The 14,273-nt window shown below is 45.0% G+C and overlaps 8 protein-coding genes across 8 annotated transcripts; 4 read left to right on the forward strand and 4 right to left on the reverse strand.

Moving 5' to 3' along the window:
* Positions 1-50: 50 nt before the first annotated feature.
* N7483_007742 (UBX domain-containing protein) lies at positions 51-1,612 on the reverse strand (the record flags this gene model as incomplete). The annotated part of the gene is made up of 6 exons (XM_057091179.1): positions 51-89; positions 146-786; positions 860-1,182; positions 1,243-1,361; positions 1,420-1,472; positions 1,528-1,612. The coding sequence occupies 6 exons, from the start codon at positions 1,610-1,612 to the stop codon at positions 51-53; spliced, it is 1,260 nt and encodes a 419-aa protein (XP_056945920.1).
* A 459-nt stretch (positions 1,613-2,071) lies between these two features.
* Positions 2,072-3,079, forward strand: N7483_007743 (cytochrome oxidase assembly protein SHY1; the record flags this gene model as incomplete). The annotated part of the gene is made up of 4 exons (XM_057091180.1): positions 2,072-2,144; positions 2,235-2,747; positions 2,803-2,908; positions 2,980-3,079. 4 exons carry the CDS (start codon positions 2,072-2,074, stop codon positions 3,077-3,079), a joined length of 792 nt encoding a protein of 263 aa, XP_056945921.1.
* A 93-nt stretch (positions 3,080-3,172) lies between these two features.
* N7483_007744 (uncharacterized protein) lies at positions 3,173-4,790 on the reverse strand (the record flags this gene model as incomplete). The annotated part of the gene is made up of 5 exons (XM_057091181.1): positions 3,173-3,272; positions 3,334-3,858; positions 3,919-4,342; positions 4,408-4,651; positions 4,707-4,790. 5 exons carry the CDS (start codon positions 4,788-4,790, stop codon positions 3,173-3,175), a joined length of 1,377 nt encoding a protein of 458 aa, XP_056945922.1.
* Positions 4,791-5,130: 340 nt separating this feature from the next.
* On the forward strand, positions 5,131-6,252 carry N7483_007745 (uncharacterized protein; the record flags this gene model as incomplete). The annotated part of the gene is made up of 5 exons (XM_057091182.1): positions 5,131-5,464; positions 5,527-5,704; positions 5,769-5,867; positions 5,949-6,001; positions 6,071-6,252. The coding sequence occupies 5 exons, from the start codon at positions 5,131-5,133 to the stop codon at positions 6,250-6,252; spliced, it is 846 nt and encodes a 281-aa protein (XP_056945923.1).
* A 447-nt stretch (positions 6,253-6,699) lies between these two features.
* Positions 6,700-7,901, forward strand: N7483_007746 (RNA-binding protein; the record flags this gene model as incomplete). The annotated part of the gene is made up of 3 exons (XM_057091183.1): positions 6,700-7,219; positions 7,288-7,519; positions 7,655-7,901. 3 exons carry the CDS (start codon positions 6,700-6,702, stop codon positions 7,899-7,901), a joined length of 999 nt encoding a protein of 332 aa, XP_056945924.1.
* A 634-nt stretch (positions 7,902-8,535) lies between these two features.
* Positions 8,536-9,537, reverse strand: racA (putative Rho GTPase Rac; the record flags this gene model as incomplete). Its single annotated transcript, XM_057091184.1, has 5 exons — positions 8,536-8,599; positions 8,685-8,917; positions 9,009-9,347; positions 9,421-9,453; positions 9,505-9,537. The coding sequence occupies 5 exons, from the start codon at positions 9,535-9,537 to the stop codon at positions 8,536-8,538; spliced, it is 702 nt and encodes a 233-aa protein (XP_056945925.1).
* A 937-nt stretch (positions 9,538-10,474) lies between these two features.
* N7483_007748 (putative quinol monooxygenase) lies at positions 10,475-10,909 on the reverse strand (the record flags this gene model as incomplete). The annotated part of the gene is made up of 3 exons (XM_057091185.1): positions 10,475-10,619; positions 10,683-10,795; positions 10,853-10,909. The coding sequence occupies 3 exons, from the start codon at positions 10,907-10,909 to the stop codon at positions 10,475-10,477; spliced, it is 315 nt and encodes a 104-aa protein (XP_056945926.1).
* Positions 10,910-11,637: 728 nt separating this feature from the next.
* Positions 11,638-14,084, forward strand: rgd1 (putative Rho GTPase activator (Rgd1); the record flags this gene model as incomplete). Its single annotated transcript, XM_057091186.1, has 9 exons — positions 11,638-11,799; positions 11,889-11,942; positions 12,054-12,606; positions 12,671-12,876; positions 12,956-13,424; positions 13,484-13,627; positions 13,685-13,779; positions 13,835-13,905; positions 13,973-14,084. The coding sequence occupies 9 exons, from the start codon at positions 11,638-11,640 to the stop codon at positions 14,082-14,084; spliced, it is 1,866 nt and encodes a 621-aa protein (XP_056945927.1).
* Between the last annotated feature and the right edge of the window lie 189 nt (positions 14,085-14,273).

Genomic DNA, 14,273 nt, shown 5'->3' on the forward strand with positions numbered 1-14,273 from the left:
CAATGGAAATACCGAAAGCTTTAATTGGGGCAAGGTGACAAAACCGCAGGTCAATCATCTTTCTCATCTTCCCGCGGTTCAAAATTCAGCTGGTAAAGGATACAATTGTTAGCGGTTGACACGTACATGAAAAGGTGCAACTCACTTGGTTTCCATTGTAAAACTGCTTATCATTTTCCGCAAAGTGATTTTCCCTGAGAGTTCGAATGTTCGCTCCAATCACTCGTGAACGTGGGGTACCACTCGGGGATACAGATTCTCCTTGGCTGAGAGATGATCCAGTATTGCTTGCATTTGATCCAATCCAACTGTTTCCAATCAAGGAGCCTACAACTCCCGAAGCTGTGTTTGCAACCGAAGCAACCATATTATAGGCAGCTGAAATACCTCGGAAAGGGAGGCTCGATCCCGTAGTTGAATAAGCCTCTATGTATGATGAAACAGGGACCATGACTAGGTTAGCAGTCGAACCTAGTCCCAATTCCTGCAAGGTTAGCGATTCGTCGGAGACGGAAAGGGTGTGGCTGGGAAGAGGAGTCAATATGTGTTTCAGGTTGTATGGTCGCTGCTCCGAGTTCATCTGCCGGTCCAACCAAAGGCGCACATCGCTGCGGATTGTCTGAGTGGGCGCAAAACTGGAACGAACGGAGCTTCCGTCGAATAAGCGCACTTGTAATCGGTATTGAGTGGGAGGTCCACGGGCGACGGGTGGCTTTGGTTTGACGTTCTCTAAGGGGGGGTACAGACGTCCTGCAAGAGCTGGATATTTGAGGCCTCGGTGGGACACTGTCTATTTCTTTTTCTTGGGTATTTGGCTGCGTCTTTTTTCCCTTCGAGAGCTGGACTTTCGATAGTGTACGCGTTTTGGTAGTGATATCATGCTCAGCATTTTTCTCACTGCTCTTGTTGAAATCAGAAGACTTCTTCATAGGTATATTGGTAGCACTGGCGGTCTGTGACGATGTGTATGTATGTTGGGACGATGTGGTATTTGGAATGGATATCGCAACATTTTGACTGGAAGAAACTGGTGTTCCAGTAGCAGCTCTGCCTCCAATCTCATCTCTATCTTGTGATTGAGGGCCTGCAAAGTCCCTCCGACCTTTCACCGCGCTCGCAAGTCGTGTTTGAAAATCATGTTTTGAGAGCTCAGGCACAAGGTACTCCTGCAGGGAGCCATTTCTGCGATTCAACCAGTCAGCTAGAAGTCCAAGCATTTGAGACCCAAGAAACGTCGCCTACTTTATAACTACAACTGTTGGGAGTTTTGCGATAGGGCAGAACGACGTTAAGAACCCGGCTTCCTGGGACCCTGCAGTAATGCGTAATAAAACCGCATTGGTGTCCAGTGCTGGTGCTATCTGGAAAGACATTCAGCAACTCAACCCTGGCTTAGATTAAGCAATTCAATATAATTACCCGTTCATCTGAAAAATACTCCTCTTCCCATGTAAAGCTCGTCTGGGCATCATCTGTTTCGACAACGGTTAGATGACAGCATCTGATAGATGAGGAGGAAACCCCGACCTCGGACAAAACAGACCACAGCCTTGGTCTCTCTGACAGCAAGTGCAATGCCGTCTTGAACTGACCCCTCGAAGAAAGTAGCCATACTTTGAAATTCCAAGATGGAATATAGAAAACCGCAGGATAATAGCTGGATGTGAATGAGTTTCACATTAACTATGTGTTGGGGTAGATTGGCCCATGTGCGGAGACTCCCGAGGTCGAAGCACCAGGTGAAGTAAGCGTGACCGCCTTAGACTACTTGGGAAGTCTCCAGAGCTCAAAACCGCAACATTTATTTTTACTACTTCAAAGTTTCTGCTGTATAACAAATGGTCAAAATCTCAACTCACAAGTCACTCATTTAATAAAATTCCATATTCCCTTTGATTCTATGATGCGGTCTTATTTTCCTTTCTTACAGAGAGCATCGCCCACCTCATGGCACCTGCCTAGCCTAGTTGGTCGAGATACTAGAGCCACTTCGAGGTTCAATTTGATCTGTCCTGGATGCCGTTCCCAACAATGGCGTCAATTCAGCAAAACACGCCGATTGACTGAGAATATGTTCAATGTTGACCATCCAGCGAAACTCGTGCGAGTGAACCAGAAACATGGCCCAGGACTTATCATTCTTGGTACGTTGTGCTCTACCTGGGGATATTTACTTTACTGGGAAACATTATATTTTCCAATAAATCTATCCTAACAAATTTACCTTGTTATAGCTTTGATTCCAATCATATCTTTCGCACTTGGATCGTGGCAAGTACAGCGTTTAGACAGGAAAACCAAGATTATCGCCAAATTCGAGGACCGTCTGGTCCGTCCTCCTCTTCCGCTTCCGCCCCGAATCGACCCAGACGCGATTTCTGAATTCGATTATCGTCGTGTGTATGCTACAGGAATATTGCGACATGATAAGGAGATGCTTATTGGACCTCGCATGTGGGAAGGGGAAGATGGCTTCATGGTTGTAACTCCGCTTGAGCGCCCAGATGGCCAGAGCACAGTGCTCGTGAATCGAGGTTGGATTTCAAAGAAGATGATGGATCAAAAGGATCGTATTCTCGGGTTGCCTCAAGGCGAGATCACTGTGGAGGGCTTACTACGCGAGCCATGGAAAAAAAACATGTTTACACCAGAGAATCAACCTCAACAGGGGAAATTCTACTTTCCGGATATTGAACAAATGGCTGAGCTGAGTGGAAGCCAGCCAGTATGGATTGAGAGCACTATGAGTATGGTTCCCCGGTAATAGATATACTGGAAGGGTGAGATCTGACTTTCGTTTAGTGCCTGATCTCCTTGAGTCATATGACCGCCAAGCGAAAGGGATTCCAATTGGTCGTGCTGCAGAGGTCAACTTGAGAAATAATCATGCCCAGTACATCTTCACTTGGTATGTACAAACCGACTTCACAATGTGAAGTCAATACCATTTTTCCTGGAATAGTGGCTTACTTTCTTCAGGTACGGCCTTTCTTTAGCCACATCTGTCATGCTGTGGATGCTTGTGCGCAAAAAGCCCAATGAGGCTATGCGTCGGGTCCGTCAGAACAGAAACTGGTAGCAGAAACTTGGAGGACTGAATGGGCCCAATACCATCTCTTCTTGATGGCGTTTGGGGGTTTGTTTGATAGACTCAGGTGCATGTGGAAGGTATTCACGGCGGCATCGCCAGTCTCATATCTTGTTGAAGTTCCTTGGGTAAATGTCTTTGAGCCAAGGAAAATACAGTCGTTGAGTTGTTGATGTGGCGTTGTCTGGTAGGGAATTAGCATGACTATTTCTTTTTCGCCCACATGTTAATACAGGAAGACCAACCTTCTCATGAGCATTATTACATCACTCTCATCAATCATCTTCCGTTGAGCGTGGGCAGAATACCCAGCCAAGTCGTTACTGGTCTGCTCGAAGAACCAGGAAGATGCTTGCTCGATTGCAGCCATAGTCACTTTGTTGATACTCGTCTTTGAGCCTGCCTTCTTGCGTGAAAATCGCATGGCTAACTTCTTAATAACACCGGTAGGCAAATTCGGAACGGCAGTTCCAAATCTGGAAAGCTTCACCTTGTTTAGCACAGTCAGGTCCTCGTCTCGTAATCCCCCACCGATCAAGCCAGGACTCTGACTTCGAGAAGACGGCGGTGCGACACTTAGGCCACTAGAGCCCATGAAGTCACCACCGGCATTGTTATCGTCGACTGGGAATGACTGGGTCAATGGTTCAACATCACCTGCAGAGAGCTCGAACCCATCCACATCACCTTCAGTCTCGTCAATTGGAGCGGCAGTCGGGGATGGAAAATGGAAGTCAATATGAAACCGGCCCAAGTCTTCTGTCTCTCCCCTATTCCGATGATGTTAGCCCGTGTATCATAGTCGGCATCAATTCTGTAATGAAACACACCCTTGGTCAAATTCACTTCCACTGGTCAATGTATCGTCTGGTGCCTCTTCGCCACCTAACATGCCGGTCTCATCATTGACATCAGACTCACTGTCTAGTTGAATCTCGCCAAAGTTTTCACTGTGCCTTCCAACCCCAGGCATCATAGAAAGTCGAGTATGGTCACGAATGGCAATATCTCGAGGATACTCAACCGATTGATATGTTATATCGTCGTCGTCAAAAGCAAGCGACATGCGAGGGGGCGTTTCAGAGCTTGTTTTTTCGCTCCCATCTTCACTTTCCTGGATATTCAAGGAAAGTCGCGGCGGTTCGATTTCCGGCTCATTGTCGAGCTCTTCTATTTCATCTCTAATTTCATCTGCAGAGTATTCTTGGGCTTCTTGTGGAGATGACTGAATTGGGTGGGATATAGGGGCAAGTGCTATGCCAGTCAATTGATACCAGGTTAGTTCTGAGAAGGCAGATTGGTGTTTGGGGCGCTCTTACCTCTACCCAAATTCCTCAAAATATCGAACGTGGTCTCGCGTTGCACCTTGCCACTGCGGCGTCGATCATGACCTGGTGTGTTTACGGCCCTCTGTTGACGTGCACGGAGGCCGTATGGTGTAGTAGGGGCCACTACGCCTCGCGTTCGGGGGGTAAATCGAGACGAACGTTGGACAGACGGCGTTGCAATGGGGAGGCGACTCGGCGTAAGTGGATATCGCGTATGAGTTGGAAGGCGCTGAAGCTATATGACACCATAAACATGTGGTCAGGATCCAGATTTATGCGTGTTTACTCACTCTTGTTAGAGTCGTATCCCCAGACGGTGTATTAATGCCCAGGTTGCGCAAGGACCGACGGTCGCGCGGCTCCGGTGTCGACATTTTCTGGGCTCGAATGTCAAGTCAATAGACCACTTTCAAGTCATCAGATAGGTGTGCCTCAGTTTCGAATATTGAAGGCTGCAATGTGGTAGAATGGTCCAAAAAGTAGGTTGATTATCTTGCTCGAGGCGCGTTGATCATAACAATGCGGGCCCATTTATGAATTCACGTGTCAGGTAGATACAGTCTTTATCGATAAGGATATGCTGAGTCAGCGTTGACTTTTTTTGGGGGGTGTCTGGACTTCTCTTCCCAAGAGCTAGGATCTGGTCATCACTACCTAGGTGAGAGTGTTATTGGCGCACTTGACCTTCGGGATCAATTCAAGTATTTTAATATCATGGAGAAGTCCAAGCAGACAGGCCTAGCCGGCAAATTGGAGAAAAAGCGCAAGAGGCAAATCGACGAATCTACCAAGCAAGATCGATCAGACGCATCCTCCAATGTCGCCCCAGCTAATTCGACAAATGGCCTGAATAAAAAGAAGCGCAAGAAGGCGAAGCATTCCAGCGGGCAGCCAGGCCAGGATGTGAAGATGCAAGATCGCAAAGACGGCATCGACGAGTCTATTGGGAAGATGGATGGAAGACTTTTGTCTGATTACTTTGCCCAGCGGGCACAGAAGTTGAACAAGGAACTGTCTGCTGTGGAATTAAACGATATCTCAGTACCAGGTATGTATCGCTTTGCACCGCCTTTTTATAGAGGTCGAATATGATACTAACTTGATTTGCAGACTCCGCATTCTTCGATACTACTGCCTTCACTGAGCCTCGGACGCTGGAGAGACTTCCCGAGTTTCTCAAAAAGTTCTGTCCCAATGGTATCGACCTCTCTAAGTCCTCAGAGCAGAAGGGTACCCCGCATACACTCGTCATTACTGCCGCCGGTCTGCGAGCAGCTGATATTGTTAGGTATGGTTAGACAGGGTTCTCGGGTGGCCGAGAGTAACACTATGGCTAACAATATGCCTTCCAGGTCTCTCCGACCTTTCCAAAAGAAGGAATCCATTGTTGGAAAACTGTTCGCCAAACATATCAAGCTGGATGAAGCTAAACAGTTTCTTCAACGTGCACAGTACAGTACCCCCTTTCCCTCATCCCCTGATATTCATGCCTATGCTACATTGCCTTGCAGAATTAGCTGACGAGTTTAAAGAATGGGTATTGGTGTAGGAACGCCATCGCGAGTTTCTGATCTGATTGAATCCGGTAGGTCATTCGGAATATCTCTGGCTATTCCCAGATGGCAGTGCTAATATTGGTTGCGGTAAAATATAGGCGATCTCAAATTGAACGACTTACAACGCCTTGTCATTGACGGTTCGCATATTGACCAGAAACAGCGCGGAATCTTCGATATGAAAGATACCCATTTTCCCCTCTTGAAGCTGCTCACTTGTCCTGACCTACGTGAGCGCTATGGGGCAGGAAGAACAGGAATGCGGATCTTGATGTTCTGATGTTCTTATGTGTTAGAGTTACTTTTAATAGCAATACAGTTTCCTAGAGCAAGCGTTCAGACGCTCTGAGGTTATATTCATGTAGGTAAAAATTACGGTATTACATCATGATGTCCATTTATGTTACCGCAAGAATCTTGTACTCTAATACATCAACATCATACTATGACGTATAATACTTGAGCATCATCAAGGTTTCTCTCAAGATCATTCAGGTTGAAGATGTATCAATTATCAAATGTATGATTCCGTGCGTAGCAAGGTTAGGCAAGGATAGTGGATATGGATGCATTTATCCGATAAGGTTGATATCTGTTTACCGCCTACATGATGATCCCGGGCAGAAAATGTCTTTCTCTTCTCCGCTCGGTTTTCTTTTTTTTTGTTTCTACAGCTTCAAACCCGTCACAAGATTTTGGTTTCCCACCACCTTCAATTCTTTTCAAAATGGGTGGCAGTAAGCGCAAAGCTACAGATGATGCGGAGGAGTCGAATGATCCTGCGCGGCGCCAGAAACTGAAGCAAGCACGCAAAGAAGAAAAGGAAAAGAAACGAAGCATCAAGGAGCAGAAGGAGATTTCTGCTCGTGAGCCCCAGCTAGATTCTTCAGGGACAAAGCTGAAGAAAAACAAAGAGAAGTCCAACAACAAGAAGGGAAAAAAATTGGGTGTTTCTGAGGCTAAGACAGAAGCTGATGTCGAAGCTGTGGACGAGATGGATGTGATCGATGAAACTCAAGAAAGCGGAGAGAAGGAAAAGAAGGAGAAGAAGGAGAAGAAGGAGAAGAAGGAAAAGAAGGAAAAGAAGGAAAAGAAAGACAAGGAGGACAAGGACATCGGTTCAAACGGCCTCAGCGCTGTAGTCAGTGCGAGCGAATCTCAGGAGGAAAACGATACTGCCGAGACCCACATTGAGGAAGAAACCGAAGCATCTCAAGGGAAATCGTCGCGTTTCATCTGTTTTGTTGGTTCGTATCCGTCAATCTTGCAATCAAGACGATCGGGAAGCAGCTGCTAATGATGATCATGGTTCCAGGCAACCTGCCATACTCCGCAAACCACGAGTCTCTTACAAAGCATTTCGCAAAGAACCCGCCAGCTTGTGTACGCGTGGCCACTAAGAAAGACGACCCCAAAAATCGATGCCGAGGTTTTGCTTTCATCGAATTTGATAACTACGACCGCATGAAGACATGTTTGCAATTATACCACCACTCCAATTTCGATGATGGAAAGTACCCTCCTCGACGGATCAATGTGGAACTAACGTAAGTGATCTCGGTCATCTTGGGAACTCGGGGGATATGAGTCTGTTGTAAGGCGCATTAAGTCGTCTGGACAGCATGAATCTATCCGATCTACTCTAATTTGAATATGCTGACCTTTTTATTTATTCGATCCAGGGCTGGGGGAGGGGGTGCAAAATCAGATCACCGCAAGGCAAAGATTCAGGCTAAAAACGAAAAATTGAATGATGAACGTCAGCGCAAGGCCAAGGATATCAAGAAGGGCAAGAATAAGCATGAGAGACAGGCAGCACCTCAAGGGGTTACTGGCGCCAATGCAATTAAGGTTGATGGGGTCAATAATGCCGATGATGATGATAAGTTCGCAGGTGTGCATCCTAGTCGCCGAGGCCGCATGTGGTAAAAGGCTTGGGTTGTTTTGTGAAGCCAGTACTTCCAGGGGAAGCTTTTGATTATCTTGGTATCTCTTTTGTTACGTCTTCCGAGGGCATCATTGAAAACAAATTCGCTTCTATTGTTTCTCTCAAATACTTCCAAGGTTTCACTTTCTATACCATACATCATGATATGCAATCAGACAACTCGGGTTAAAGCGTTAGTATTAGTACATACTAGTAGCATCATGGATGTAGGCTTAGCATTTAACAAATTCCAATTCAAGCATCCGGCAGATAGCACATGTAACATTTGAACCATGACGTGGATTCAAATTGATTGATAATCCATCAATCAAGACATCTGGAGCTCGGGAGGTATCTATAGATCTGCCACTTGACTATGTATCTTATCAGAACTTGAAGCCATTCTGGATGCCTATTCTATGGGGTTCAAGAACGAGTACATAGCAACCTTGGAAACAGACATGGTTGCTCATATTAAATCAGAAAGAAAAAAGACATCTGGAAAGAATAGAACAACAGGAAATAATGGATTCATCAAAGGGTTTCATGAAAGCCTCTCAGGCTACCGGGACGCCGTATTAACTATATATTACTCATTATAGCATACGATAAAAGAGACGGCCATATGCCACACCTTTACAAGATCTCGCATTTGTTCTTCCGCCCTGATTTCGTGAGAGGGCGGGGGTTAAGGACAGCACTAAAGCACAGATATGTCAGTTTTTACTTGTCCACTCTCTCTAGATGAGGGAATTGGCCCTCGTCATGTATTCGACCTCACATACCGGATCGCCTCATCAAACACACTCTTCAAATTGCGCTGTGTCAACGCAGAGCACTCTAGATATTTGTGCGCACGAATCTCCTTGGCCACGGTCAAGGCCTGTTCGTAAGAGACGGGTTCCATCTTCCTGGCTCGGAGGGCTTCCGTAGTCGTGCGGTCATCTCTTAGGTCAAGTTTGGTGCCAACAAGGATGATGGGGACATTAGGTGCATGGTGTTCGATCTCGGGAAACCACTGGGAGGTATTGATAGGTCAGACACAGGTGGAGTAGGAACGGCAAGATTTAAGAGATGATGCGCGTCCGTCTTTGGGTAGTGGGACATACCTTGGCTTTGACGTTATCGAAAGAGGGTGGGCTCACGATCGAGAAACAAATCAAAAATACGTCAGTCTGTGGGTAGGATAGTGGTCTTAGGCGGTCATAATCTTCTTGGCCGGCTGTATCCCGTAATCCCAAGCTGATAGGACGGCCGTCGACCATAACGCTGGCAGTATAATTGTCGAATCTATTGATGTTGTCAGCACGAATGCGCTGGATATTCCTAGTGTACTGAGGCCGGAGGCCAGAGACCAAGGGGGAGGAGGAGGGACAGATGGGAACGAACACGGTCGGGATGTACTCCCCCGGGAAAGCATTTGTTGTGTAGGAGATCAGAAGACATGTCTATGGCCAGGTCAATATTTCCATTCAGGAAAAGCGAGTTGCCGAGAGTCTGAGGCGATTCTATTTTACTCACTTTGCCGACAGCACCGTCTCCGGTCACCACGCACTACATTTCTCGAATTAGTTGGAGTATTTAGCACGATGGAAGATTACTAACCTTCAGGGATTGAGTCGCGGGGCCCGTCGCCATAGTGAAAGTATGTACACGGAAAAGAGAGGGCGGAGGAGACTCGGAACAGGGGACTGTTGAAAGATGAGCTTCAGGGGAGCCGATGTTGAAGCTAGGGGAAAGAGGGGGAGAGGAAAAGCCGGTGGAGACCAACAAGTTCAAGTTGGAGATGGTACTAGTAGTCTAGTATCAACCAACAATAGTTTATAAACATACGCCATAGAACTTGAAATTCTCTATAGTGATTCGATTAAAATATTAATAAATATATATTAGTAACATTGAAAGAATATTTTAGTGTTTATTAAAAAATAATTTGGATATATGAGCACTACTAGATCGGATTTTATTTAGTTGAATCTGTTCAGCTCCACATCAAACTACATATAGGAACATTTTATGCAGATATGATTGGAAGGAGATACTAATAAAAAGATATTTATATCTTAATCCATATCATAATGGTATAAATAGGTGTATTCTTTAGGATATATAAATAGTATATACTTATACCTACTTAGTAGGTAGGTACTCTAAGTATAAGCCTTAAAAGACTACCTAGCATCAGCCTGAGGGTTAATATTAACTTGAACTTGACTCAGGTACTATACTATATAGTATATATTATTATTAGGTAGTGTTATATATAGTACCTAGAGAGGTACTAACTTAAACCTTCAGATATTCAAAATATTCAAGTTAAACATTTAATTATGTAGAACTTCAACATTTGCATGTTGAATTAGTATAAGCTAGTACATCGATTATCACTAGCATACACAGCTGGCACTGACAATCACAGATATCCTATGTGTAATCAAAAGTCCCAATTACCTAGGTGCCTACCTAGGTAAATCCCACTGGCAGTAGTATCCAATATGTACATTGAAGAGATCCAAACCGAACTTGAAGTTGCTATTTATATCCAATTTCAAGTTGAACTTCCAAGGTTGGTATATCAGAGTCGAGAGACTCCCCGTATGCCCAAGAATGCTCCAGCTCGTAGTTCCCATGGCTGGCTGGACCATCCAGGGATTTTGGCAGCAAAGTCTTGAAAATAAGGAGCTTTGACATGTAGTCGAACAGCTTCTGGGTACTTATATCTAAATGACACTCAAATTTAGATAGAAAAAAAAGAAGAAGAATAAAATGTATAGCTCTCTTACCTTTCCACAATCACAATTTCATTTGTCTCTGGCACATGAAAGGCATAATAAAGCAGGGTATCAGGCTCATTCTCTTGTACTTTCTTCACTATATCAGTGACAAGGGCAGTGACCTATCTTAAAGTTCCCTATTAGAATCCACCGGTGCATACTAGTAGATATGATCTGACCTCTTTAAGTTTCTCAGGCTTAGGGTGAAGGACTGCCACAACATTGATTTCAGACATAGTAAGGCTGCCCAGGTGGTGAATAGGGTGATACCTTAAAATGTTTGAAAAAGGGTTGAAATGTTAGTAGAGGATAAAAATATATCTATGAGGATTTGAGTTAGTTATATAATTTAAACCTTGGAATATTAGCACTTTAAGTAGTACTCGGACCTAGGTAGAAATATAAACCTTGGGGATATTCCCACATACATGTGCGTCTTACATATACACTATAAACTACCTAGGTGTCTTACTGGAGGTCAGTAGTAGGTGGTTTGGAGTATGCGATACTATATCCAGATATACTTAAATTCAGAAATATTAGAATATGATATTTGCTTATATACTACTAGAAATACCTAGGTACATAGTAACTAGATAGCTAGGAGCAGTACTAAGTACGTTATCTTTGGAACTCGAACGTGAGAAACTTCTATTCTCTATTCCTTTGAACTTGAAGATAACACATTTAAAAAGTTGAGTTCAAGTCATTTGGTTTATTTGGTTTATTTGGTTTATTTGGTTTATTTCGTTCAAGTTCATTCAACTTAGCCCCTAGGCGCCAACATTCCTATTTCCGGTGGTCTGACCTCATTGATCGACATCTAACTGCACTCCCCACTGCCAAGCCCCAGGTGTCATCGTGATAATAATAGCGATTCCTTCTCAAGCTTCTTCTCTCCTTATTGTTTAGTCTTCTCCTTCTCTCCTCCCCCTTCTTGGGTCGCTACTCTGATTATTCTATCATGTCCGACTCAGTCCTCCCAGAACCTACCCTCCCAACTTTGAGTGATGCGCCCCCAAGCAGCGCCGGTCGCTCCTCTGGTCATTCCGCACCCGTGGACCAGCCGCCTGCCATCATCTCCGGCGAACTGAAAGCTCGCCTAGATAAAGTTATCTACTCGGAAGTATGCGTGTCAAAGAAATTGCAGAATTACCAAAGTATAAGCGCATCCTCATTTCACTTCAGTACTAACCTCAATTGTGTCGCGTGCAGATCGGCATCACCACTCTCCTGACCAGGTTGAAACAGAGCGTGGCTTCCGCCAAAGTACGTACCCATCTATTGATATGGCATATTCAGCTTGGATTAATCTGTCCATATAGGACTTTGCCACCTTTTTGAAGAAACGGGGGGGCATTGGAGGACGAACATGCTCAGGGGTTGAGGAAATTGTCCCGCGCCGTGAATGACGCCGCTCATCGTAATGAGAATCGCCAAGGAACCTACAGTTCAAGCTACAAGGAGATCCAACGACTTCATGAGCGCATGGCCGAATGTGGCTTGCAGTTTTCCGTATCATTACATCAAATGTCTGATGATCTGCAAGAACTTGCCATGAATATTGAGCGTGGCCGCAAACAGTGGAAACAGACTGGGTTAGCCGCAGAGAAACGTGTCATTGATGCAGAATCACAGGCAGAGAAGGCCAAGGCCAAGTACGATTCATTGGCTGAGCAATATGACCGTGTGAAGACTGGTGATAAGCAGGGCGGCAAGTTCGGTCTCAAGGGTCACAAATCTGCAGCCCAGCATGAGGAGGACCTATTGCGCAAAGTTCAGAATGCGGATGCAGACTATGCTGCAAAGGTTCAAGCCGCTCAGGCAGCACGTCAGGAATTGGTGTCTACTCATCGGCCTCAGGCGGTGCATAATCTTCAGCAGTTGATTTCTGAGTGTGACTCAGGATTGACTCTACAGCAACAGAAATTCGGTATCCTTATCCCATAAAAGATTCCCATTGGAAATGATATGTATAATCTACTAATCCATCACAGCGACTTTCAATGAGAAACTTTTGCTGAGCCAAGGCCTTTGTGTTAGTCCCCTCAAGGGAGAAAGCAATGGTGCAGCAGCCTCGAAGAGCCTGGCAGAGGTTGTTCGCCAGGTTGATAATCAAAAGGATCTGCACGACTTTATTTTGAGCCATGAAGGAAATCCAGGCGCTGTTGCTGGAGGGGAGGCCAGATATGAAAGACATCCAGTATGTTGGAGCTGTACCATCTTCTTTGCCTCCTTTGATTTTTTTTTTCTTCTTCTTTTTCTTGCTAAGTACTACCTAGACTCTTGGTGGGCCAGCTCCATCGTCCTCGCAGCCAAACACTCAGGCCAGGCGCCAATCCTCCATGTCCTCATTCCCCCAGCAAAATGTTTCCTCCCCACTTCCTCAGCCAGCGGGCAGTACTAATCGACTGCCACCTTATCCAACCCAAGGAGAACCACCAGCAGCGCCTCCTGTTCAACCTCCATATCCATCAGGGCCACCATCTCATGAGCCTTCCTCAATGGGATCTGTATCTGTGATACATCCACCATTGACAGACAAAACTCCGCAGTCCAATCTCCCTCCTCTGAAGCCGGTATTCGGGGTTACTTTGGACGATCTCTATGTTCGGGACGGAACTGCGGTGCCCTTCCTCGTGTATCAATGTTTTCAAGCAATTGAGCTATTTGGTCTGGATTTAGAGGGTATTTATCGACTCTCTGGAAGTGCCAATCATATCAACCACTTGAAAGCACTATTTGATAATGGTAAGCCATTTATTTTCTTTTGCCTGACCATCTGTTTCTCGTCACTTATAATTTTCTAGACTCCTCGCAAGTTGATCTCACCAACCCAGAGAACTTTTTCCATGACGTGAATAGTGTTGCTGGACTTGTGAAACAATTCTTTCGAGATCTTCCTGATCCTTTGCTCACAACCCAGTATTATACACAATTCGTTGAAGCTGCCCGTAAGTTTATAAATCATGATGATTTCCCTATAGATGTTTAAAGGCTGAAGGTCTTAGGCATTGATGATGATACCCAACGTCGAGATTCACTACATGCTCTCATAAACAGCCTACCTGATGCTCATTACGCTACTCTCCGTGCCATTATTCTGGTATGTTGTGAACTATTCTTTTATTTTTGCAACCATTGCGCTAATATATCACCAGCACCTGAACAAGGTTCAAGAACACGCTTCACAAAACCGTATGAATGCTGGAAACTTAGCAATCTGCTTTGGGTAAGCTTATCAAGTGACTTCTAGTGCTTTTTTGGAATATCTACTGATATATTATCCTAATGACTAGCCCAACCTTGATGGGAGCCAACTCGGGTGGAAATATCGCAGATGCTGGTTGGCAAGTACGAGTCATTGAGACAATTCTCAACAATACTTTCCAGATCTTCGACGATGACTAGACATATTGTGCTTGGTACCTTGAGTTGATGTACTAAAGAAACAATTGTTGATCACTGACTTACTATCCTTTCCATTTTTATGCCTATGCGTCGTCTATTGATATTGATAGGATGGTCATAGTACCCTTCATCTAGGTAATATCATATTAACACTACTACCTAGCACTTGAGCACTTCTAGTTTGTTAAG

The sequence above is a fragment of the Penicillium malachiteum genome (genome assembly GCF_028827825.1).
Source record: "Penicillium malachiteum strain IBT 17515 chromosome Unknown utg000003l:1.0-4950554.0:1.0-4952489.0, whole genome shotgun sequence".
NCBI lineage: Eukaryota > Fungi > Ascomycota > Eurotiomycetes > Eurotiales > Aspergillaceae > Penicillium > Penicillium malachiteum.